The sequence below is a fragment of the Thermobia domestica genome, chromosome 10 (assembly GCF_964235325.1).
Source record: "Thermobia domestica chromosome 10, izTheDome1.hap1.1, whole genome shotgun sequence".
NCBI lineage: Eukaryota > Metazoa > Arthropoda > Insecta > Zygentoma > Lepismatidae > Thermobia > Thermobia domestica.
The window spans coordinates 76,218,656-76,242,833 of record NC_137463.1 but is presented as its reverse complement, the minus strand read 5'-3'; the positions used below and the strand labels follow the sequence as shown (position 1 = coordinate 76,242,833).

General features: G+C 36.5%; 1 protein-coding gene across 1 annotated transcript in view; it reads left to right on the top strand.

Annotated features, from left to right (window-relative positions):
• Positions 1–24,178, top strand: part of LOC145662509 (uncharacterized) — a 125,413-nt gene that overhangs the window by 55,416 nt on the left and 45,819 nt on the right. Inside the window, exon 2 of the mRNA XM_081728158.1 lies at positions 3,190–5,659. Within this exon, the coding sequence (XP_081584284.1) occupies positions 3,572–5,659 (2,088 nt within the window). The 5' untranslated portion in view covers positions 3,190–3,571. The remainder of the gene's footprint in view (positions 1–3,189; positions 5,660–24,178) is intronic.

Here is a 24,178-nt window from a genome sequence, read left to right as displayed (position 1 = left end):
TATCTTACGAATACAGGTGCTTATAATGATGTCTTTCTGTGAGAATCTGATTTTTATTTTCAGTTTATGCAAAAGGGAGAAAATAATTATTTAAAAAAATAATTCTATATTATTAGTGTTTAATGAAATAAAACATCCAAAGATGAGGTACATATCAATCGATAGTCGTATATTATTGAACTGAACAATTATACAGGGTGTTTCAAAACAACACCGACAACATTTGGGAGGTGATTCCTGACACCAAGATAAGACAAAAAGTATAGACCAACCTGGGTGCACAAATGCTTCCTTTCGGAGTTATAGACTGCCGAAAACATGAAAAAATGAACTTTAATGGCCCACAGCTCCAATACTATGGTACCTACCGTAGTTGGGTCAAGACTTCACTTAGGAACTAGTATGTGCCCTGTCCAAATATCCATGTTTCAGAATCCTATGGTACTTCCGCAACACTTTTTAAAGAGGCAGTTGATGAGTACTTCAAATTATATACCCGTAGCCAAACTCCCTCTATAAGAATTGTTGAGTGAGAAATTTAGGATACTCAAACATGTATTTTTGGATAGTGCACATATTAGTTCCTAAGTGAAGTCTTGACCCGACTACGGTTGGTCCCATAGTATTGGAGATATGGACCTTTAAAATTCCTTTTTTTTTTCACGTTTTCGGCAGCCTATAACTCTGAAGTGACAGATTTCTACACCCAGGTTGGTCTATACTTTTGTTTTATCTTGGTGTTAGGAATCATCTCCCAAACATTGTCAGTGTTGTTTTGAAACACCCTGTATATGCGTGTGCACATGAGTAGTATTTGAGAAAGTTGAAAATCTTTTTTCTTTCTTTATAAACCTATAACTTGATGCTGTACAAAAGCCAAGACACATATTAAGTGAAACTGAATACCCTTAACTACCTTTTCGTACTTTATGTATAAATCTTTTACATAAAATAATGGGGTTAAGTTCCAAAGTTGGGCGTCCGTTTCCAGCAATTATTTTAAAATTTACAGGAAAGATGTAGATAATTTGATCGTTTGTATGTTTGATAATATATAAAAGTGTCGAAAAATTTGTTTATTTGTTATATATAAGCGGTTATAAACATGGGACTATACGGCGAGTGGAGGGAACTACTTGGCGCAAGGTAACCAAACAGTTGCATTGTGGGAAAGAAACAAGCATTTATGTTATCAACATGGTGAATGTACAAGGGCAATGAACTAACAGTTGTAATGTTTGTGGAGCAATACGTTGATAACGAGCAAAATATTTTAAAAGTTTGTGAAGAGCACGGATTAATGAACCTAATAACAAATTACAGAAAGTGTGGAAAGGAGATAACCGCGAAAAAGCTTGGCGAAAGCGGACGCCCAACTTCGGAATAAATGCCAAATAGTGTGACGTCAGTGAAGAGACCATCATTTGATTTATTTTAATAATGTTTCTTGAACATCCTGAGCAAAATTATTTATTCGACTGCAAAAATGTGTATGTAAATAAAACCAGTGGTGACAGGAGCTTCAGGCATGCTATGTTTAACTGTAAATAAAGTCCGTGATGACAGGAGCTTCAGGCATGCTGTGTTTAACTGTAAATAAAGTCCGTGATGACAAGAGCTTCAGGCATGCTATGTTTAACTGTAAATAAAGTCCGTGGTGACAAGAGCTTCAGGCATGCAATGTTTAACTGTAAATAAAGTCCGTGGTGACAAGAGCTTCAGGCATGCTATGTTTAACTGTAAATAAAGTCAGTGATGACAGGAGCTTCAGGCATGCTGTGTTTAACAACAAGATTAAGTCCAATTGTTTATTGAACTAAACTCCTGCCCAAAGATACCAATAGGTCACTTATAGCTGAACAAAGTGGCATACTTGAAGACAAACCTTTATGCTTAGATTTGTAGAAAATCCAAAGAAAAAATTAATTTTATGGCGCCCCCCCCCCCAAAAAATGCATTTCGTTGCTAATCTGGTGCGGTCAGTGTGCGAATTGACAGTAGGGGATGTTAGGAATTTCTCTCGCTGACAGAAATTATTCCCCTCTGGAAGAAAATGTTCATATCTGGCAGGAATAATTCGTCCCGTTCTAGATTTTTTTTTTTAATTCTCGAATGATCATATTAGAATAGAAAGAGAGAACAACTTTTATTTTATAGATGACAGTATTACAATTGGAAACAAATCTTGTTTTATAATGTATGGTCGTACTGAGTTTGACGGGCAAACATCCAATTGCATCTTCGATACATAATGTGTAATTGCTGGGGATATATATGGATGAAATTAACCCTTCCCCCCTTCCTCGGAAAATATTCAGTTCGCACACTGGGTACAGTTAATAGTTCTTGTTCTGCAGGAATAAATTATTTACTTTAATTATGCTTTGTTTATTAAAAAATGTATACTATATAAACTAGCAGATTTATCTATTCTTTAATTTTTGGTAACAGTAACTTCATAACTTCTTGTAATAGTAAATGTTTCTTTGAAAACTGAGTAATATAGACTTTCAAAACCCGTGGTCGAGTTTGAAGTAAAATACTACTAAAAGTGTTAAACAATAGAATACGAGCAAAGTGCATCTCGTGGTATGCATATAAATAGTGGTTCATACTTCATTCAATTCACTTACTACACTGTTTAAATGTTTACAGCTGGTATGATTTTCGACTTCTTAATTTATAACTGAGAGCTTCCTCATTACTAAGCGGTTAGTGTATGCACCTTTGGCGTGGAAGATCAGGTTCGGTTCCCGGCAGGAGCTCATATGGTTCGGATTCTACATTAAGTTGTAAGTCCACGTCTCATAGCCTTGCTACTGAAAGGAACGCTAAACTAAAAATCAAATCAGATCAAATTTACTACCGATATACCATACCGACTCTGCTGGCCCATTCCACCACTATTCATAAGTTATCCCATTTGAATTCTCTTTTGAAAGATATTGTAGTTTGGCAGTAGAAACCTCCCTAATTAAATTATCGATCAGGGTAAATACAAAATGTTTTAAGTTCTGATTTTCTAGTTGAAATAAAATTTTCCAAAATTTATTAATAAGTCCATGCTGTAAATCATGTCACTATATTTGACCGAAATATATAAACATTTTTGTAAGCATTGTTTATTGCACTGAATATTAGCTAGATTAATTATAATATTTGACATGTTTGTCTTTTTTTCCTTTTCAGGAACCGGCAGCCAAGAAAAGCCTTCCGTTTCTGCGTCCACAAATGACCGTTGGTTGCAAGTAGCCCTTACTGTTGGTGCCGGTGCCGTTGCCTTGCACCTTCCTTCAAAATGGACTCCGACGACAGCGATGCAGTAATAGACTTTGTGCTACGATCAAGGTTCCCACTACCTTGTGCCTGTGCCTTTACTCCACCTTGTTGAGGAGCTTCGGGAGATGATTTTCAGAAGAGGGCGGTGGTGGCCAGGATAACGACTAGCTAACTCCGCCCCTTCTACACGTTTCCCTGTTTAAACATTTCAGTTACTCCCACCCAATATCCCTTGGAAGGAAATATATCTGCTTAGTGGGTTAGCGTGATAAGTGCTTTTCATTTGTCAACAATGGCAGTTTCTTTGCTACAAGGAAAACGTTTCTTTTGTCGCGATTGGGCATTTTTAAAACTAACACACTGCTTGGAACAAAGACCAGTATCAAAAACGTGTGGGGCTCTTATCGTTGGAGGACCTGGAAGTGGGAAGACAGCCCTCTGCTGTGAGATAGTATGGCCAACAGCAAATCACGGTCGCCAGAGGTACCTCAACAAGAGGTTATTGGCATATCACTTCTGCCAAGCACATGATAACAGTACCTTATCGCTGTCAGAATTTGTACGTCATCTTGTACAGCAACTTATTCGTTCACCTTTGATATCTGGTTATGCAGAGAAGTTAAAAGACCCAGAAATCCAAGCAGCTCTGAAACCTGAAGAATGTGAAAAAGATCCTGATGAAGCGCTAAAGAGAGCTGTTCTGTTCCCACTTCTTGAATTAGATCCACCAAAACAGTGTTGCTTTATATTAGTAGATTCTGTAGATGAATCGTACATGTTACAGACTTCATCTGATAGAACTAGTGGAAGTAGGACCATTGCGGAGCTCTTGGCGAATCACCATCATCTCTTTCCTCAATGGTTGCTACTTGTGTGCACCGCAAGAAAGCAATCAAAGACAGTTTCTCGGATGTTTACTGGTTTTCGAAAGATTGGTTTAGATGATCTTCGAAAATCACAAGTAGTTCGGGATGTGCAACAATATATTTTATCTCGGTTGGACCAAGAAGATTCTTTACGACAGCATATTAGCCGGGAAACAGCTGAAATGCTCAATCAACTTCATATAAAGAGCAATGGGTGCTTTTTGTATCTGGAAAAAGTTCTGGATGGTGTGGCTGAAAGTTTTATTGTGTTACGTGAGGTTCGAGAAATTCCAGGAACCTTAAACGGTTTGTATTTGTGGCTTTGTCAAAGACTTTTCAACAGAAAACAATTCAGCAAAGTGCAACCAATTTTAAATGCCATTCTAGCTGCGCGAAGACCTTTAACAGAAGATCAACTCTTTCAGTGTGTATGGACGTCCAACACCATGATGACAAGGGACGAGTTCCAGAAACGACTACATTTACTGCGACGAGTGCTGGTGATGAGTCGAGATGGAACATTAATGCTATTTCATCATAGTTTTGCAGAATGGATGCTCGATGTGAAACACTGCACCCAAAAATATTTGTGCCAAGCAGCAGCGGGGCATGGAATGCTTGCCATGAGTCATACATTGAGGGCAAAAGAACTGACTCCGGACGAAGTACAAGGATTCGCATTACATCTAACGAAGCTCAATCTTCAACCACCTCTAGAACATCACCATTTAGTTGCATGGCTAATATCGAGCGGAGCTCCTGTGGAAGATAGTCTTCAATACGGGTTACCAAAAGAGCCGAAGGTTTTAAAATTGCTTCTTGAATCCGGAGCCCAACTGCAGACGGAGGAAGGGGAAGAGTCGAGTCAGGTGTCAGAGGAAGTAAGTCCAACGGAAAGCGACAATCCGTTAGCTGAATTAATTGGCGAGGACGGTGATCTTAATCGTGTAGATGCCAACGGACGGACTTTGTTGCATACTTTAGCGTACGAAGGTAACTTAAAACTGGTGCAGCTTTTAGTATCTCGTGGTGCTGACTTAGAAGCGACAGATAAAAATGGACAAACGGCATTAAATTTAGCAGCGCGTCATGGGTTTACGGAAATCGTGGAAGCCTTGTTAGAAGCAGGTGCTGAACCCGATCATGCAGATAATGATGGGTGGACGGCTTTGAGATCAGCCGCTTGGGGTGGTCATACAGGTGTGGTGGAAGCTCTCCTTAGTCGAGGTGCCAAAGTGGACTGTGCAGATACAGATCAGAGAACAGCGCTTAGGGCAGCGGCCTGGGGTGGTCATGAGGATATTGTTTTAAGTTTATTAAAAAATGGTGCTGACGTCAATCGGACTGATGACGAAGGAAGAACAGCTCTAATCGCAGCAGCCTATATGGGTCATTCGGAAATAGTGGAACATCTACTGGACTATGGTGCTGAGCTGAACCACGAAGATGCAGATGGAAGAACGGCTTTATCAGTTGCAGCCCTCTGCGTTCCAGCCAATGAGGGATACGCCAAAGTAAGTACAAACGATACATTTTTATTACTGTTTATAATGTAAAATAGTCTCTAAATTCACTTAAACTACTAGAATAATCGAAAGTTGATAGTCATTATTTGAACAATGATATGTAATTTGTTCTCTGTGAGATCCTAAAATTAGGACAAATTTTTATCTGACACGGTAAGTCTTGCGTATAGGTTTGGAAATATTCAACATGTATTAGTAAACTAAAATTGACCAAACCAGTAAATATACCAATGCCATTTTGCCAAAACTGTTACATAAGTGCTGTTAATATATGTAGTTTTTTTTTTTTGGTCAATTTTGGTTTATTAATACGGGTAAGTCGGGTAAGTCTGTATAGAGTTGAGTGTATCTTAATCACTTTATCTCTTACTAAGGAGCAGATGCTTTTAGGTGTTTTTAGTAATGTCCATATTCCAACAAGTAAATGTTAGGATAGGGGAAGAAATGACAGACAGTGCAATTGAAACGGGGTTCAAAGGGAATATCAGATCTCGGAAACGTTATTTATCTATCAAAGTGTGTGAAGAAGAGCCTGTATATTTGTGGTTTAACGTCCCACGATTATGCAGTGAGATTAAGGAAAATATTGATAACTGTAGAGTGAAAAAAAAGTGGGAGGAAAACTGATAATCTTGAGAAACCCCATGCACACGGTGTTTTTCTACCACAAAACCTACTTATTGGGAACTGGGAAGGCCTGCACAAAGATGAAGATATTTCGGTAGGAAGCAGAATAACTGTTTCGACGAAACAGTTTGTTGCGGTAGGCATATGCGTAAACGGGATATTGCTCTTGTTGCAGAATCGAAAAGAAAAAAAAAATAGTAAGATGTTAGGAAACTTGAGCAAAAGCTCCGAAAATATAGGATGAAAATGAACGTTTGAAAAATGAAAGCAATTGTGATTGGAACGAAGCGGTCAGTATCAAATATAGAGGTAGAAGGGGAGAAAGTAGAACAAGTCTTTGATATCTAAGTGATATTATTAGTGAGAACATAAACAAAATGCTAACGAGAAATAAAAGCAATTATAGTAGTGACGAAAGAGGCATTTAGAAGGAACAAAAGTCTATTTTGTGGGTCCTTGAAGAAAGAGTTAAGAAAAAAAACTCATAAAATGTTTCAAGTAGAGTATTGTACTCTATGCGACAGAAACATGAACATTACACAAAGGTAATTAGAAAAAAACTGGAGGCTTCTTTTTCGATGGCAGAAAAAATAGAGACGGGCGAAATAGTCTAACGTAAGCTGATGGACATTATTCCTGCGTGACGATTAAACTATTAGCTGAAGATCATGATGCATGGAAGTTTCTCAGTTTGCGATAAGTGGCCTGCCAATAAGGCAAAATGTCTATGCTGATTAAAGATTTCAGAAGACTTTCTTCTGGGGGGGGGGGGGACTTTAAATACATAAAACCTGACAGAAGTAGTGCGGAAATACTGGTATTCCAAGTTGAGCATGATCAGATATATACCTCGGGGGGGGGGGGATTTCGTAACTCCAGAAGAGAAATTCCTCGCGGGCTACGTTCTGCCATCATCACTGCCTATGCTGCAGCTGCTGTTCCTGATGATGACGATAATCATGAATAAACATAAAAAGTACTTCGATTTGCAAATAGTACTCTTTCATTTTCTACATGTTCTGGTTTCTCGTATAGTTATATGTTGATTGTGTTAAAGATTTCATACCACTGGTATTTCAGCTTTTCCCTCACAAAACCATTAAGGTCAGCAACATCAATTGCATCCTAAACTGGTTTGTTTTCAGAACTTCAGAAGCAGGAATAAAGTGACTTAAGTCTAGCGTTGTGTTTCCTCTTAACGAACTACGCTACTATTTTTTTCATGTCCTTTAATTCAAGTATACATATTAACCTTAAATAAAATATTCTCGGTTGTCATGTCGCTATCTTTTATTTTCATCATTCTCAGTTCGGTTCATTTGGTCAAACAATAATATATATAGCTTTAACTGGGAGCTTAATATTGTAAAACTTTGTCTCATATAGGTTATAGGTAGAGCATTTAATAAAAAGAGCGTCCGGAATCGATCTCCCACTACTATTTTTATTATAAAACTTCCACTATAAAAGTATTTTCACAATATACTTTACAAATTAATATCTCTAAAATCAAAGGTTATTTATAAGTGGTCTTTGACCGTAAGGTCGCAGACAGGATCTCCAACAGAGCCCCGTAGCAGGCTAAGCAGAGGGGAATTAAGGAACCAATGCTCCGTAGCAAGCAGAGGCGAGTTAAGTGGCCAACAGAGCCCCGTAGCAGGCTAAGCGGCTGAGGTTAGGATTCCCAGACAGAGCCACATAGCAGGCTAAGCCAGGAGATAGGATAGGCATAGTCCCGTAGCAGACTAGAGGCCTGGGCTTAAGTTACTCCAAAAGTCCCGTAGCATACTAGAGGAGGGTCACCAGAAAACTGGTATCGAGTTTTCTTCGTCCATCCAATTTATAGGGTCCTTTGGGTGGCGGTGGTGCTGCTGCTCCGATGTCGTCTTTTGCTCCGTGGGAGGGACCAGAAGCCGTCGTCTGCATGTGACTGTAGGTCCCTCTGGTGTGAAGTCTTCTTGCCGAACCACGTGGTGGTGTTTGTAAACACTGATGCGTGCAATTGTTTGTTTACAACATCACATAGGATATTACAATATACAATATCGTATATCAAACATAAGTGCTACATATTCAGTAGCATGTAAGTGCAAATCCCGGCATCTGCACCTACTTTTGAAACGATCTACCCAATGCATTGTTTTCTTACCTTACAACATGGCTTATGTATCTTTTCAGAACTTATTTAGTCAGAAAAGATCTATTAAATAAGAGCAAATATTAGTTTCTGAATCAGAATTGAAATCTAGGTAAAATTTTAGAAATGTTTTCCTATCTCTGTTCTCAATATATTTTTATTGTTTGTATACTTTTGTATTGCTCGTATATCACAGCTGAGTACAGTGATGGATTGTCTTAAAAAAAAGAAATGAAGATCGTTAGGACTTTCAAGTTTGATATCGGTGAATGCCTTGTAGAGAATGCAAACTGAAGTTTATGCTGCACAGTATCCAGCATTGTAGAAAATTAGCGTGAAGTTTATGGTAAAATATCTGGCAATTTAGTTGGGTTGGTGAAATATTAGTTACAATATTTCAGTGCATTCACTAGAAAAACTACCTATTATTTTATGTCCTATATGAAAGTTTCTAGTAATTAGTTACGTAAAATGTTTCATTTGTAAAAGCGCATATATATATATATATATATATATATATATATATATATATATATATATATATATATATATATATATATATATATATGATAAGCGCTAGTTATAAATTCGTGCAAATAGCCTTAAGACAAATATCATGCATAAGAGTTAATTACACTGTTCAAAATTCAGACAATTTTACGTAAAACGTATGACCAGCGGCAACACTGAGAACAATTCATAAATTTCACCTGATACTGTTTGCTGTATATAGAAAGTAAGTACTGTAATCAGCCACTAGAAATTCTTATATAGGGCAAAATACATCTAATTTTTCCAAATATATTCTGAAAACTTATCGTGAAAGTCCATCGTCCTTAATTGTCAGATGTTTCACTGTAAAATCCAAAATCCACTTGATTTGTTTTTTTTTTTTTTTAAGCGAGACCATAGGCGGCCCCACATGGGGTAGATAGACCGCATATATGCCCTATCTCAACCAAAGTTGGTTACGCAATGGTGTACGCGGAAGCTTGACAGGGGGTTGGGGGTTCAAACTTCCATGTTTATATAATTTCAAATGTTTGTATACGTATCTTAATATGATAAGTGTTTATTTTTGCATAATATCTTGCTGAATGGGGGTTAAAACCCCGAGACGCATCATAAACTACACTAAATGAATGCCTTTTGATAAGCTTATTAACCCTAGTATTCACGAAAACAAGAAGTATTATGGTTCATGAAGCGCCTCATACTACAATTATTGTTGCAAGTTCGAAAAACTTCTAAACTGGTAACTAGACAACCATGGTTTGTTTTCAGTGCTCTTTATGCAACTTGCTACAATGTGTTTCATATGCATCTTACATAGATGTAACGCTTAATGCTTAAATTTCATATTCATACAATGTACTGGCTTTGATCAACACTTATTTTTTTATGTTTGTCATAGGCAGAAAAACGCTTATCTGTTCCCACTTCCTTTACCTTAGAGAATTTGTCAGAAAATGTCTCTAGTATTAGTGTACGAAGATAAAAGCAAAGACTTTAAATATTTCTGTACTAAAACAGTTAAAGTAAAAGGAGAAAATAAACTTTATTTTGCCTTAGAACTTTTATAGTTCTTGTGATAATTTTTTCTTTCTTTTTTGGGGGGAGGGGGGAAAGAAGTACTTTTCCCTTGTTCCTCTTCGTTCTTGTAAATTTATCATCATACTCCGCGAGATACAAAAGTTTCCTAAGAGTTTTCTCATCTATGGAAGAGATAATGAACAGATTGGTAGAGACGAAACTTCTATTCATGAAAAAAAAGTTTTCATGGGGAAAAAGTTAAAATATATATTAAATTGTCACTCAGGTAAAAGCATAAGGGGGGGTGGGGAACGAGGGAGTAGGGCGTGAGGCGAAACAAGAACCGAAACTAAGTTTAAATAGAAATTAAAAAGAAAGAAAGAAAAAAAAAGAACTAAGGTTCCTCCAACGAAATATTTCCAGTTCTCGCCCTGGTGTTTCTTTCTCGTGAGACTTTGTTGATTTCTCTAAAGCAATTCAATAACAGAAGTTTTGTGCACTTCATAGAGGGAAAAGCAATAATTTGTATAAATATTTAAAAGGCTTCAGACACTTTGAAAGAGAAAAAGAAGGAAACAGTTCTGTGGGGGGGGGGGATGTAGATAAAAATGAACTCAAAACTTAAGGGAAGCTCTGTGAAAGTTTCTATCTATTTTTATGCTTTTTTTTTACCCCCGCAATATCATTTTTATTTTATTTAAAGTTTAGTTATTGTAATGGTTTTCTGTGAAGATATAATCAAATTGATATAACGCAGGGCGTTAAAGGAAAAGTTCGCTCAAGTTGGTTTGAATACCTTGCAAACTTCATTTGTCTGTTCATTGGAGTTTACAATCCCTCTTCAGCACCGAGGCTATATGAAACGTGGACCTACAGTTTATGAGTGGAATTCGAACCACCGTAATGCATTCAATTTCAATGCATTTCCAAGAGAAATATTTCCCGGGCCTCACACGCTAAAGGTGCGCGCGCACCAGCAGCTAGACCAGCAGGGAGGATTCATTTGTCTAGGTATTTGTTGTGCAATTGAAAAGCAGTGCCTAACACAACTCTGAAAATAATACATAAATTAAATAAATTGCACGTGATCCTGAGTATTCCATCATCCGCGTAATTAACCATATTTATTTATTTATTTTTAAGATTTTGATTTCATGTTGTTGGAAACAGGTTAAACAATAAAATAAAGTATATCGAATCTGAAGACCTTAAAGATATAGGTTAAATTTGCGTCAAAATATTCACAGTTAAGTAGGAAAGTGTTCTAGCTGCGAACCAAGTTAGTCTTATGACCCAAAAAAAAATCACACCGTAATATATAAACTTACTCTTTTGACACTTTGGTACTTCTTCCTCTAAAATATCATCACAATAAACCAAATGAATATCTTAGATTTCACAAACACAAAACTCTTCAAAGTTTAGTAGTTCCCTATCTCCAACTATCGGGGCTCATTCCGTATGGGTTTTCGCAACAAAATTTTGCAAACTTAAAAACGCATATTTTGTATTGCGTTAACGCAAACCCGTACGGAATGAGGCCCATAGAGCATAACTCTACCTTGAATACAAGAATAGACAAACAACAGAATATATGATAAATCTATCTAAAAATGAAAGTGACTATATGTTTGTGACTTCATATCTCTCGAACTACCCGACCAATCTCGATCAAATTTTCAACATAGATGAGGTTCGGGCCTCGGTTGGCTTTGGTCATTTTACTTTGACGGTTCAATGCAGGGGAAGGGAAGGGAAGATATATATATAAATATAAATAAAACGTAACTCTTGAACCATGCGACCAATCTCGATCAAATTTGCTAGATAGATGAGATTTGGGCCGGGGATGTAGGGATGCGCTCGAGTCGAGACATGTCTCGAATCTCGACTCGACTCGACTCGAATTCGAGTCGAGACACACTTTGTAAAATTCGAGACGAGTCGAGACAAACGTATTTCTCGACTAGAATTTTCGAGTCGAGACACGAGTCGAGTCGAGACGGCTCTTAAAAATCTCGACTCGACTCGAATGTCTCGAAAATCTTTCTATAATTTTTAATATTATTTTGAAGAAAGTATTCACTCAGAAACAGCCTTGAAACCAATTCCAGCTTTTATTCCTTCAGAAAGGTACAGAACGCATAAAATTAATAGTTAATCTTTAAAGATCAAGATTTAATTTTCAGCTCAATTCAGTTAATTACAACTAATAGTTAATGTCGTTGTATTTGGTTGTACTGCAAATATAATGATAATGATAATAATAATTGATTATCTAGTTTGTATAAAACTATTATCCGTAGTCTAAAACTAGTTTGTATAAAACTATTGCGATAAAGTGAACTTCATAAATTCTCTGAATGAGCAGTTGGTAGTCTATAGTAATTTAGCATAGTTATAATTATTGTGTTTTCGTTCCCATGAACGCAATAGGGTTACGTAACTTCTGGATTATTCGCTTGCCCAACTATTCTGAGGCTTTAATATGTTGCAGCATATCACGAGCTACGGATAATATATAATGTAACATTTGTTGTACATCACATATTATGATACGAGACTATTTTACATAGTATATCTTATCTAATATAAATAAAATAAAGAGTTTGTTTGTGTGTTTGTCTGTCTGTCTGTGTGCGACCTGGGGACCAGACGAGTGGACCGAGAGTTCCCAAAATTTGGTCACGGGTACCTTAGTCCAGGCCCCACATCAAGACGAAGCGTTTTTTTTTTTATTTCGAACCAGGGGGGTCTCGGGAGGGACGTTTACTGGGACCGACCTGGGGACCAGACAAGTTGACCGAGAGTTACCAAATTTTGGTCACGGATACCTTGGTCCAGGTCCCAGTCTAAGGCAAAGCGTTTTTGTCAAAATTGGAACCAGGGGGTCTCAGGGGGGCGTTTAGCGAGACATGTAGTAAAAGTAATCCAAATTGATCGACATTAGTGTCAAATCCATAGTTTTCACGGACGCTGAGATCAATGGTGACAATTCCATCAGCGATGACTTGCAAATTCAGCTACTACTGTATGCGGGCCGTGTGTCAGCGGGTGAGGAATACCGAGACATGTATAAATAGCCCATATTGATTGATACTAGTGTCAAATCCATAGTTTTCGCGGTTACTGAAATGAATGGTGATACTTCCACAGGTGTTGACTTCCAAATACAGCCCCCATGCGAAGAATGGGTATATTAAGCTAGTATTACAATAAATGGACTGCTTGGATGCCAAGAACTAGTACAGATAAGTACCATTCACTTCTATGAATAGGTATTTTTTAAAAGGATTTTTGTAAACACTAAGTTATAAAACAATGAACTACATACAGTAGTTATGGTTTTGGTTCCCAACATAAAAGAAATATGGATTGTTCATGAGGTATTGAACTTCAACTTTCACTCCTGGAAAATTTCAATTTTGGAGTTAGGCCACTTGGCATCAAAGCAGTTCACTGTAAGATAAATACATTCCGCACATTAGTAACATAGTTGTTCAGGGGCCTTCGATTTCCATCCTCTCAAATGAAAGCTAAACGATTGCTTGATACATGCTGACTATATAGGAGAAATAGTGTATTAAGTTTTCGAGCTTTGGTGCGTATCCGTATTTACACTCTGATATAACTTTAAGTTCACACTCAAATCGAGCTAATTGTTTAATGCATTTCGAAAGCTTTTGTTTTTATGCAGCTCATTAAGGAAAATCTATTTCATAATCGTAACATTTATGTACTAAGAAACTATGAACGTAAAGTGGACTCGACCTAGCCCCGTGGCCGCTGTGACTCAGTGGCACAGCTCTCACCCTTGGTGTATGAGGACTCTGATTCTGTGTGTGTGTGTGTGAGGCAATAATCCACAAATATTGCCTCAAGTGAGTTTAAAGATTTCTAAACACTAGTGCGAAACCGGGCTCTGCCGTTGCGATCGATTTACAGGTCTTGAGACGAAAGTAAGAAGGGACTTACGCACACAGTAAGTAAAAACAATTAATATGCCTGTAACTTTCCCCCAAATGGGTGTATCTTAAAATTAACCTCGCCATTATTTTTCTAATTAAATTCTAGCCCGAAATTATGTATCATATTACCCTATTCCCATTTTGAAAACTTGACCTTAATTCAAAATGGCGGATTTCAAGATGGCTGCCATCAAGGTCATATCTACCATACGACTTCCCCCCTGGACTTATATGTATCCACATGGTTTTTCTTCACTTTTCTTCATTAACACTCCGTTTACAAAGGGTAGTAAGGGACTTCTGTAGTAATCTCTAATAACCACATCACAACTCTTAAAAGTTATTTTAAAAAAATAGAAAACCTGCACCATGGCAAAAATTTGTCATCACAAGTAATGATGCATGCATGCCTTCTATCAGCAAAAAAAGTTTCATTGAAATTGGAGCCGGACATTTGAGTGATGTCCCTTGTGGGATGTGATTGAACGTGACGTCAGAACACATCGCCCCCCTTCCCGGAATTTACGGGAATTAGGTGACCTGAGTGAGCACATGTGGTGCCAGCTCTCTCCAGCGACCTATCAAGGATCATTGCGTGCATGCCAAGACGTGTCGCCATTTTTATCCATGCCAAAAGTCGACATACTGACAATTAGGTAGGTAGTCATGATGGTCTGGCTGATGTGTGCGTATATTTTAACTCGTACATTTTGTCTCGACTCGAATTTCGAGACGTCTCGACTCGAATTCGAGTCGAGTCGAGACAGAGACTGTCGAGTCGAGACAGAGACTGTCGAGTCGAGACACGAGTCGAGACAGAAACATATTTTCGAGTCGAGACACGACTCGAGACAACATTTTCTCGAGACGAGTCGAGACAGGCTTAAATCTCGACTCGACTCGACTCGAATGCATCCCTACGGGGATGTTTTTTATTCTTTTATTTTGATGGTGCAACTTAGGAAGGAGGAGGAGATATTTAAAAATGATCGAAAATTACCGATATTAATATCGGATCCATAGTTTTCTGGGTCGCTGAGACGAAGTGACACTTCCGATGCAGTTTAAATCCAAATTCAACCGTTTATGTCCAAAATGAAATTTATTCTCCCCGTGCGAAAAAGGGGTATTCTGCTAGTATTTTTTTTAGAAAAGTGATAACATGGAATAAAATTGAATAACGCTTTTATCATGTATTTCTCAGCTGCAAGTAACATGCCCGAAACTTTTTTTCTTCCTATTTCACAATACGCATGTTCACCACATTTTGTATTACTGATTCTGTTTTTAAATAAAATAAAATATAGTTGTGTAGATGATGCTTTTGATGAAGGCAATGATATATTGCTGAAACTGTAATACAGATTATTAAAATAATGGTATTTTGATTTGGTCATATTTTATTATTAAATTATACATAGCTCCTAAGCTAGAATAAATTGTATTAAAATTAGAAGTGCATTTTTAAATCAAGAATAGTGCGAATTTTATTTCGTCGACTAGGAAACTTGAACTTAAACGCGTCTAGGCGCCATACTAAAGGATTCTATAGGTACAGTTATTTGTATAATAATTTATAGAAAAAAAATTATTACATATATACGAATTCTTACTCTAAACAGCAGAGCTTTTGTGGTCCAATGTATGTGAACTACAAAACAGAGAGCATGTCTCCCTGAGTCGTATGTCTTCTAATATCCTTGTAAACTCGGTGTTGCTACTAAATTGAGAATCCTCTTGTGTATGGTACTTTTCACCCTTGTATGCAGATCTTTTCGTAAGTTAACGTCTTTCGGCTCCCAACAGTTGTGGGGCTTCCTCTTTTATGACATCCATAGTAAAAACTATTGGTCCAAACGCCACTGTTCTTTATCCTCTAGTGCCATTTTTATGGGTAAAGAAAAAGGGAAGAAGAGCGTATGCCAAGTTTTCTTGGGACCATTCTTCTTTTCAGCAAAGGATGTCGTTGAATGGCTTCTTTTTCGGTTCAGCGTTAATTGTCTCTTGTGTATCGTCTTTGTTAGGCTTCGTTCATTCTTCGCTATTTTCCGAGTGCTTCTGTTTTCTTTTTATGAGGAGATACTGAAAAAAATATATTTAAAAAAAAGTAGAAGAAAAATCCTTCGTGAATGCTTTCTAGACCCACTTACATTAATCACTGTACTGTAGAGAGATTTTAACGAGAATTTTAATGGAAGTACGTCCAATGTGTAACTTATATACAAGTTAGTGATGGCAAAGTTTCCAAAAATAAAAGCGAAAGAAAGAACAAGAAAAACAGTGATGCAGACTTAATTGTGTAAAAGATCGTTTAGAGAGTAATGCTCTTTACAGTGTATTGAGTGCCAAGTTCCTGTGATTAGTTATATACGAGTTAGTTAGTAGTTAAATTATTTCAGCCAGTTACTTATGAATTATGATGTAGTTGTGCTCAAAACGAAACTTTTTAACACACACACATTGCTGTTTGAATCTTTCTAAACTGACTAGAACATTCCTTGTGAATAAATTGTATTCTGAGGGACTTGATAGTCGAGAACAGAGTTTCTCAACCTGGGGGGTCGCGACGCCTAGGGGTTCGCGAGAGGGTTTCAGGAGGTCGCGAAAATAAGCGGGAGATATAAATGTAATTAGAATCTAATACCGGAAAACATTTTTAAATATTATTTTGAATTTTGTTCTGGCAGTCATATTTTTATTTTTATATATTGCTAATAACAAAAAAAGAAAAAAATGGTCTATTAAACATTTTTAACAGGTGCAGAATTGTAAAAGTCAATTTAAGTAAAAGAGGTACGATACGAAACTAATGAGAACTGCATATCGAAATATAATTAAAGTTGAAATCTGTTGAGATACGTATGTGTCTGAAGCGAATAGCCTTTTTTTTTCATCAAGCTGACCCAATGAAGATAGATTTTTGGTGTGGGATTTTATTTGTTTCCTAACTTTTACATGTAAAAACTTGCTTTGCACATTTTTTGGTAATACTGCAATATGAAGTAACTCAAAGTGGCGGCCTCTTGAAAATTAAAATACTCAATAGCTTTTTAAACAACTGTCCAATTTTTTTTAACCAAAATTAGAAATCAGGTTTTTTTTATCATATGACCCAAAGTTAAGAGAGTTATGAAGTTTTAAAATTTTCAAACGGCCTCCATTTTGAAACAATATAACGGATCGGATTCGATATTTGTAATATGAATGAACTGACAACATTTGGTTTTTAATTCATTCGCTTTTAGGGAAGTTATCGTATCCACTATATACAAGAAATGGATTCTACTATTATAGAAATAGATGAATATCGTGAAATCTCCGCAATAGGTATATTAAAAATCCCACACAAGCTGATTACAAACCAGAAACTATAAGGGGGTCTCTGGCAAGAGGATGTGATAAAATGGGGGTCGTGATAGAAATTAGGTTGAGAACTACTGTTCTAGAAAGTATGGTATTATTTATTAAAACTGAAAGTAGACTCTCAAGAATAAGATTTCAGCAATCGAATAGGAACGTATTCTTGCTACGAACTAATTTTGTTCCTATTATCTTTTTCACTCTTCAATAAAAAATTGTCTTTCAAGAACACTTTTGTTACTACTTTTCCCTAAAATGTTATTATGATAATCTAAATAGAGCCCTCATTTCCACAAATACAAAATTCTTCAAACTGTAGTGACTATTGGTCTCATCTATGAAACATAGATCTGCCTGAAACACAAGAAAACAAACAATATGCAATTATTCGTCTGTTTCCTTTTGTCCTCCATATTGCCATAATATTTTACTTATTTCTGCATTCCATCAACCTCCTACAAGTTTTTCTGACTCTCTTCCTTTTATTTTTTAAATGTGATTTCTTCACCACTCCTGTCTCTTTTCTTAACACTCTCATTTAATCTATCATAGTTCCTGTATCGTTTTTATCTCTTTGCCAAACTTTTTTCAACCCATCCTCTTAGGCGACTCTCGATCTTGGTTTTCAACTGTTTCCTCGGGCTAATCTTGCTTTCGTACGTTGATACTCTGTTGTTCCTTGTTTTCTAGTTATCTTATATTCAATAGTTGGTCTTCCAGTACTTTTCAAATGTGATTACTCACCTGCCCCAGACTTGCTGCTAACATATTTTACTGCAACGAAAATTTGATCATGACTTAGTTATGTTCATCAAATGTGACGAGGTTGAACAATCAAAAGGATGCTTTTTAACTTGTACAAGAATCTTCGTATTGTTTTTGCTTCGTTCCAATTACCCTACATAAACTATTTCTGTTACTGCAGGTTATTCTCATCATTACAATAACGTAGATTATCGAGTTGTTTCTGAATTTCGCCATTCAATGATATAACAAATAAACATGGGTAGAATGTTGACTGTTCACAACTATATGGTTGTTTACCTTAATTGGATAGGCATCTGGATCTGTAGGGTGTTGTTCTTGTAGTGAAAACTAAGATAGGCCTATTACACTGTTCAACAAATTTTGATCGAAAGTATGTAAATTCTTTGAAATTGCGATTTTTACATTCATTTAAGCATAATATGAAAGTAAATGATAATAGAAGAATTTTCTTAGCTCAGGTTGTGAAAAAAAACGCCCTTGTACAACAGTAGCTGTATATATACAAATGTATTAATGTTTATAGAACATTTGAGCAAAATCCTTGTAAAAACCTACATTTCACTTTTTTTTTAATCTATTTCACTGTGATGTGATAAGCTGGGGAGTTAAGAAGTACCCTAACCTATAGCTTTCTATACCCTTGTACTTCCTTTTTCAAAATTGCGCAAATACCAGTTTCACAGCGACACAAAAAATAAAGTAACCGTGGTCAAGTTAAACATTAATAATTCCGTAATAAAAATCAGTATTAACATCAAAACATCAAGAATATGTACAAATACCTTTTTGTGCAAGAACTACACTGCAATGTAGACAAAAGTTTCAAGTGATCCCTTGTACAGAATTATGTTTATTTTATTTTGAGCGTCTTCGCTTGGCTTGCCTTTTGTAGGTTACATCTGGAGCATCCTTTGCAATAGTCCAACAGTAGTCGGCCAATATGTTAGAACTCCACTTTCCCTCATATCTCTTCTCCATGGCTGCAATATCTTGATGGAAACGCTCACCATGTTCGTCACTTACTGCTCCACAATCTTCGGGAAAGAAGTCTAGATGTGAATGAAGAAAGTGGAGTTTCAGAGACATATTGCAAGCAAGATTTTCGTAGCACAATAACCACTTTGCTACCAGTTGTTTGTAATTTGTTGCTCGGTGTCTTCCCAAGAACTGTGAACAAACACTCTTCAAGCTTTCCCACGCAGCTTTCTCCTCACCTTGGAAAATTTCGTCGAACTTGTGATCTTTGAATAGTTGCCTAATCTGTGGCCCTATGAAAACACCCTCTTTAACTTTGGCATCACTTAATCGAGGGAATTGTTCTCTTAGGTACTTATAGGCCTCATCCTCTTGGTTCATGCTCTTAACAAAACTTTTCATAAGACCTAATTTAATATGTAGAGGGGGAAGCAAAATTCGGTTACGATCTACCAGTGGTTCATGCTGTACATTTTACACTCCCGGCTGAAGAGTTTCTCTGGTACTCCAGTCACTTTTGCGGTAATGAGATCCACGATCTCTACTGTCCCATTCACATATAAAGCAACAATACTTTGTATACCCTAACTGCATACCTAGCAACAGTGCTATTACTTTAAGGTCACCACAAATGAGCCACTGAAAATCGTAATATTTAATGGCTTGAAGTAAACGTTTCAAATTTTCATAAGATTCCTTCATATGAACTGCGTAATCTGCAGGAATTGAAGGAAGTTCATTTCCAATATGTAAAAGCACTGCCTTTAAACTCACCTTGGACGAATCTATAAAGAGCCTCCACTCCGTAGGTTCGTAATTAATTTTAAGTGCCCTCATGAGACCACTTACATCTGTACATGCCACAAGCGTGTCTTCCATAGTAAAAATGAACATCTTCTCTCTATTCCGATACACTGAAATATTTACTTTTTCCTGCAATAAATTCCATTGCTTTAAGCGTGACGCTAAAATTTCGGCTTTGCTTTTCGAGAGGTCCAAGTCTCTGATTAGATCACTTAGTTCCTCTTGAGTAAGTCTATGTGGTTCACATGGAGGTTCTTCTACAACAAACGTAGGGTCCTTCGAAGTACTTGATTCAGGAGCTTCAACTTCTTGATCATCATCAGAAAAAATATCGTATTCTTTAGGTGGGTCAGGAACAGGTAGTCCTTCTCCATGTGGAACAGGACGCATTGCAGAAGGAATGTTAGGATAGATCAAGGCCCGCTTCTTCTTCGTGGAAATTCCCATCTTGACGGAAGGAATCATACAAAAATAACAGTCTCTGATGTGGTCGCTTCGCTCCTCCAAATCATGGGCACTGTAAAAGGCATTGAGCGCCCCTTCCCATTAATCCAATTTCTTAGATTGCTGGCACAAGTGTTACACACAATGTGTGGTGCCCAAGATTTATCTTGGTCTCTAATTTTACAATCAAAGTAATATTGATAGGCTTTTCTTATTAGTGGTGTTATAGTTTGCTTTTGTGAGGAAAATGTCACTTCCCCACACACGTAGCAGAAGCTATCCGCACTGTTTACACAATTTCGGGACATTTTTGTTTATTGAAATCCTCAAAATGTCACTTGAAATAGTTCCGACAGCTATTTAAAAATATACATTCGAAATACCAGTATTTTGCTACTTGTATTTTTATGTCCTGCACTACACAAACGTCACACCCAAAACGCTGATAACTGCACTAAATCTGTATTTTCTAACAATAGCAGAACACTACTGAGATAAGGAACACAATGAAACCAAGCGTTCATATAGTTTCTCCAGTGTTGCCGGATCAGTGTAACATTTTACCCCAAACGAAGCGAATATATTTATTTTTAAAGCGTTATTATTAGACATGCCTGTAAAACGAAAAGTAGAGCTAATATTCGAAAATAACTTTCAAATTCGTGATCAGCACCACAAAATCAATAAGAATTAGCTGATTTTGTTCAATTTACATTTTCGCTGTTGAACAGTGTTATTGTTTCCTCTGGCACACCTCATATAGAACTGGAGACGAAGGTTTTCTATCCTGATTATCAGTGCTGCAACTTTGCTGGTACACTTTTTGACTTAAACGAGACCGTGTTAAAATAATAATAATAATAATAATCTTTACAGTTCTCTGTGTTACATGCAATTTTATCACTTGTGAGATTGCTAGCTGTTCGAATACTGATTAACCCAAGTTGGAGTTAAAATTGTAAAATAAGTGCTTGACCTTTTAGGTATAACACTAAATTCGTGGTGGATTGTCCAGCAGCTTACTTCAGTTTGTAGATTAATTCCGCCAATCATTTGCCACCATATTGCTGTACAGTCTTATTGAGGAAAACGTAGACACAGATTTTTCTTTGAAATGCACTGATTCTTATGCACGAATAGTTTGAGTTAAATCAACTAAAACTTTTTATTTTATTTTATTTTAAGAAAAGCGTTATTAACTGGCCTCAACAAAGCGCTTAAAAGTAGAAAGCAATTCATTCCTATTATCTAACTATCTCTCTCTCTCTCTCTCTCTCTCTCTATATATATATATATATATATATATATATATATAATATATATATATATATATATATATATATATATATATATATAATAGATAGATAGATAGATAGATAGATAGATAGATAGATAGATAGATAGATAGATAGATAGATAGATAGATAGATAGATAGATAGATAGATAGATAGATATTAAAATATTGTGCCAAGCCAACAAATTAACGCTTCATAAAATTACCATCCAAACTTATGTTATGTTAGGCATTAATTTGCGTGGCACAGCCTTCAACATTTTTTTATAGATAATAGTAATGTATTATTTTTTTGCTTTCATGCGCTTTATTATTATTTTCTGCTTTTAGAGCTTTACTTTCTGCTCTTAGCGTTTTTTTTATTATTTTCTACTTTTTTTGCACTTTTATTATTTGCTACTTTTAGAACTTTTATTATTTTCTACTTTTTAGCACTTATTATTTTCTACTTTTAGCGCTTTTATTGAAATCTTTTAATATTGTTTTTATAATGATCGTAGTTGCTGCTTTTTAGTGTGTTTTTTGAAGTCTGGGATTTTTCTTGTCAGTTTGTTTATTTTTCCACTTTTTCGTTACTCCAGTAGTTTAGTTAAATACTTAAACTAAAGATAGGACACTAACTTACTATAAAATAGGTCGGCCTACGAAACATCCGTGAACAAATATAGTTTTAAAAAAGTAAGTCTAGCCGTTACGAAGTTACATGTGAATATACACACAGTATTAACTATCGGATGTTGAGGAGTTTTATAGTACAGCTCCAAAGACAATCATTAGATCCTAATAAAATTTATGTAGAATCTCCGAAAAAGTATGCTCTTCTAGGCTGCTCGTAGAAAGTATGCCAAAAACAAAATTATCAAAATCGATACATCTATGTTCAAGTTACACGTGAATTGCACACGATGAAGTCTTATTAATTATATCGTTAACACTGTCAGCCGTTGAGGATTTTCATGGTTTAACTCCTAAGACTATCAGCAGATCCTAGGACCATTAGACAAATATATTCTTTCAAACAAAAAAGAATAGTCAAATTTGGTGCGCTTATGTCGAAATTATACATAATTCTTTGTATTAACACTGTCAGCCGGTGGGGATTTTCATGATCTAGTTCAAAGACATTGTTAGATTCTCATGAAATTTATATCGGATATTGGGAAAGTATATTCTTTTAAACAAACAAACAAAGAATCATCGATTTATTTTAAGTCGGTTAAAAAGAGATTGAATTATACCAAACGTGAATCATCAGGATCTTTATGTCAAAGGCAAGTTTCTAAATTTCTTAGTTTTGAAAATACGTCTTTAAAACAGAAGTGGGTGATTTAAAGAAAAAAGTTTGATAAACAGAAGGATCAATGACAGATGATAAATTAAGTACGAGCTTGTATTTGCTTCACGGATGATATAAAGGTAACCAAGAAAGTTCTGTCCCTTTTTGTGGAAGTCTGTGTTCAATTGCCCCTCACACCGTGAGTTGAATGCGAATGGAGATAGACTAGACTAGTGGATGCGGCGGCGGTCAGTTGTTGGTGTGGATATATCCAACATACTACCTGGTTGTGGCAGTTCAGTTACACAGTGAACTTGCGTAAGGACAGAATGAAGATGGAATCTCCACAGAGCATGATATGGGCAATTGGGCATATATGCTGTATGAGTCCAAACTGGGGTCAAACATTGCTGCAGCGGGGCGGAAGATACGCCAGACCTTTAGTGAAGGTGTTGTGACTACGCGACAGTTTTTCAGATTTGACTTTAAGTGACCCTGAAATGACCTCAAAATGACCTTGTCGATTGAAGAAAATGACATAATCGGATCCAGCAACTCAAAAAACATTTATGTACTGGGCGCTCAGACTTTTGCAACGTCCCCTCTCTATTTCATCTTCAAGTGATCTTGAACCTGACGTGATGGAGCTTAACCGACCTCGGAGTCGGAATTAGCGACCTGAAAAACCCTAGTATACACTAGTGAGACTCATTCCTACTTCACAGATAAAATTTGGACCTAATTATTATTTTCAATTTACGAGGAAGCGCGTGCTTTTAAGTGACGATAATAAATCAGGGATATCACAAAAACGTGGGATTTTTGGGCTTCATGCCTATTGAGACTTTGCATCGAGGGACCAAAATACAAAACATACTAAAATGCCATCCAATTTAACGGGAACCGGATTTCCATAAGGTCTGAGCGGGGTCCTTTGGTTGCGAGGTTGGAACCAAAATTGATTTTCTGAGGTAGTGTATTAAAACCGATATGGAAGTGTAATTAAGATTACAGAGGACAGTTTTTTTGGGGGGAGGGGGCAAAGCCGCTGTGGTTTCCTCGAATTACACAATTGTTCGTCATCGCTTGCAGCTTGTGATGATATTACGTAAATTAACGATGTTTATAAATTAAGGTATCAAAATGTATTTTGATTCTCTTACCGAAGTACGCCGAATTAAAGTACTATTTAAGTTCAAGGAGTATAATCTAAAACATTTTTGTTTCCGTTGCCATTAACAACCCTAACTGAAACTCTTAATATGCTGTTACTGACCTGGCAGTGATGTCAGAATTCTTATGATGTGGACAACTCTCACA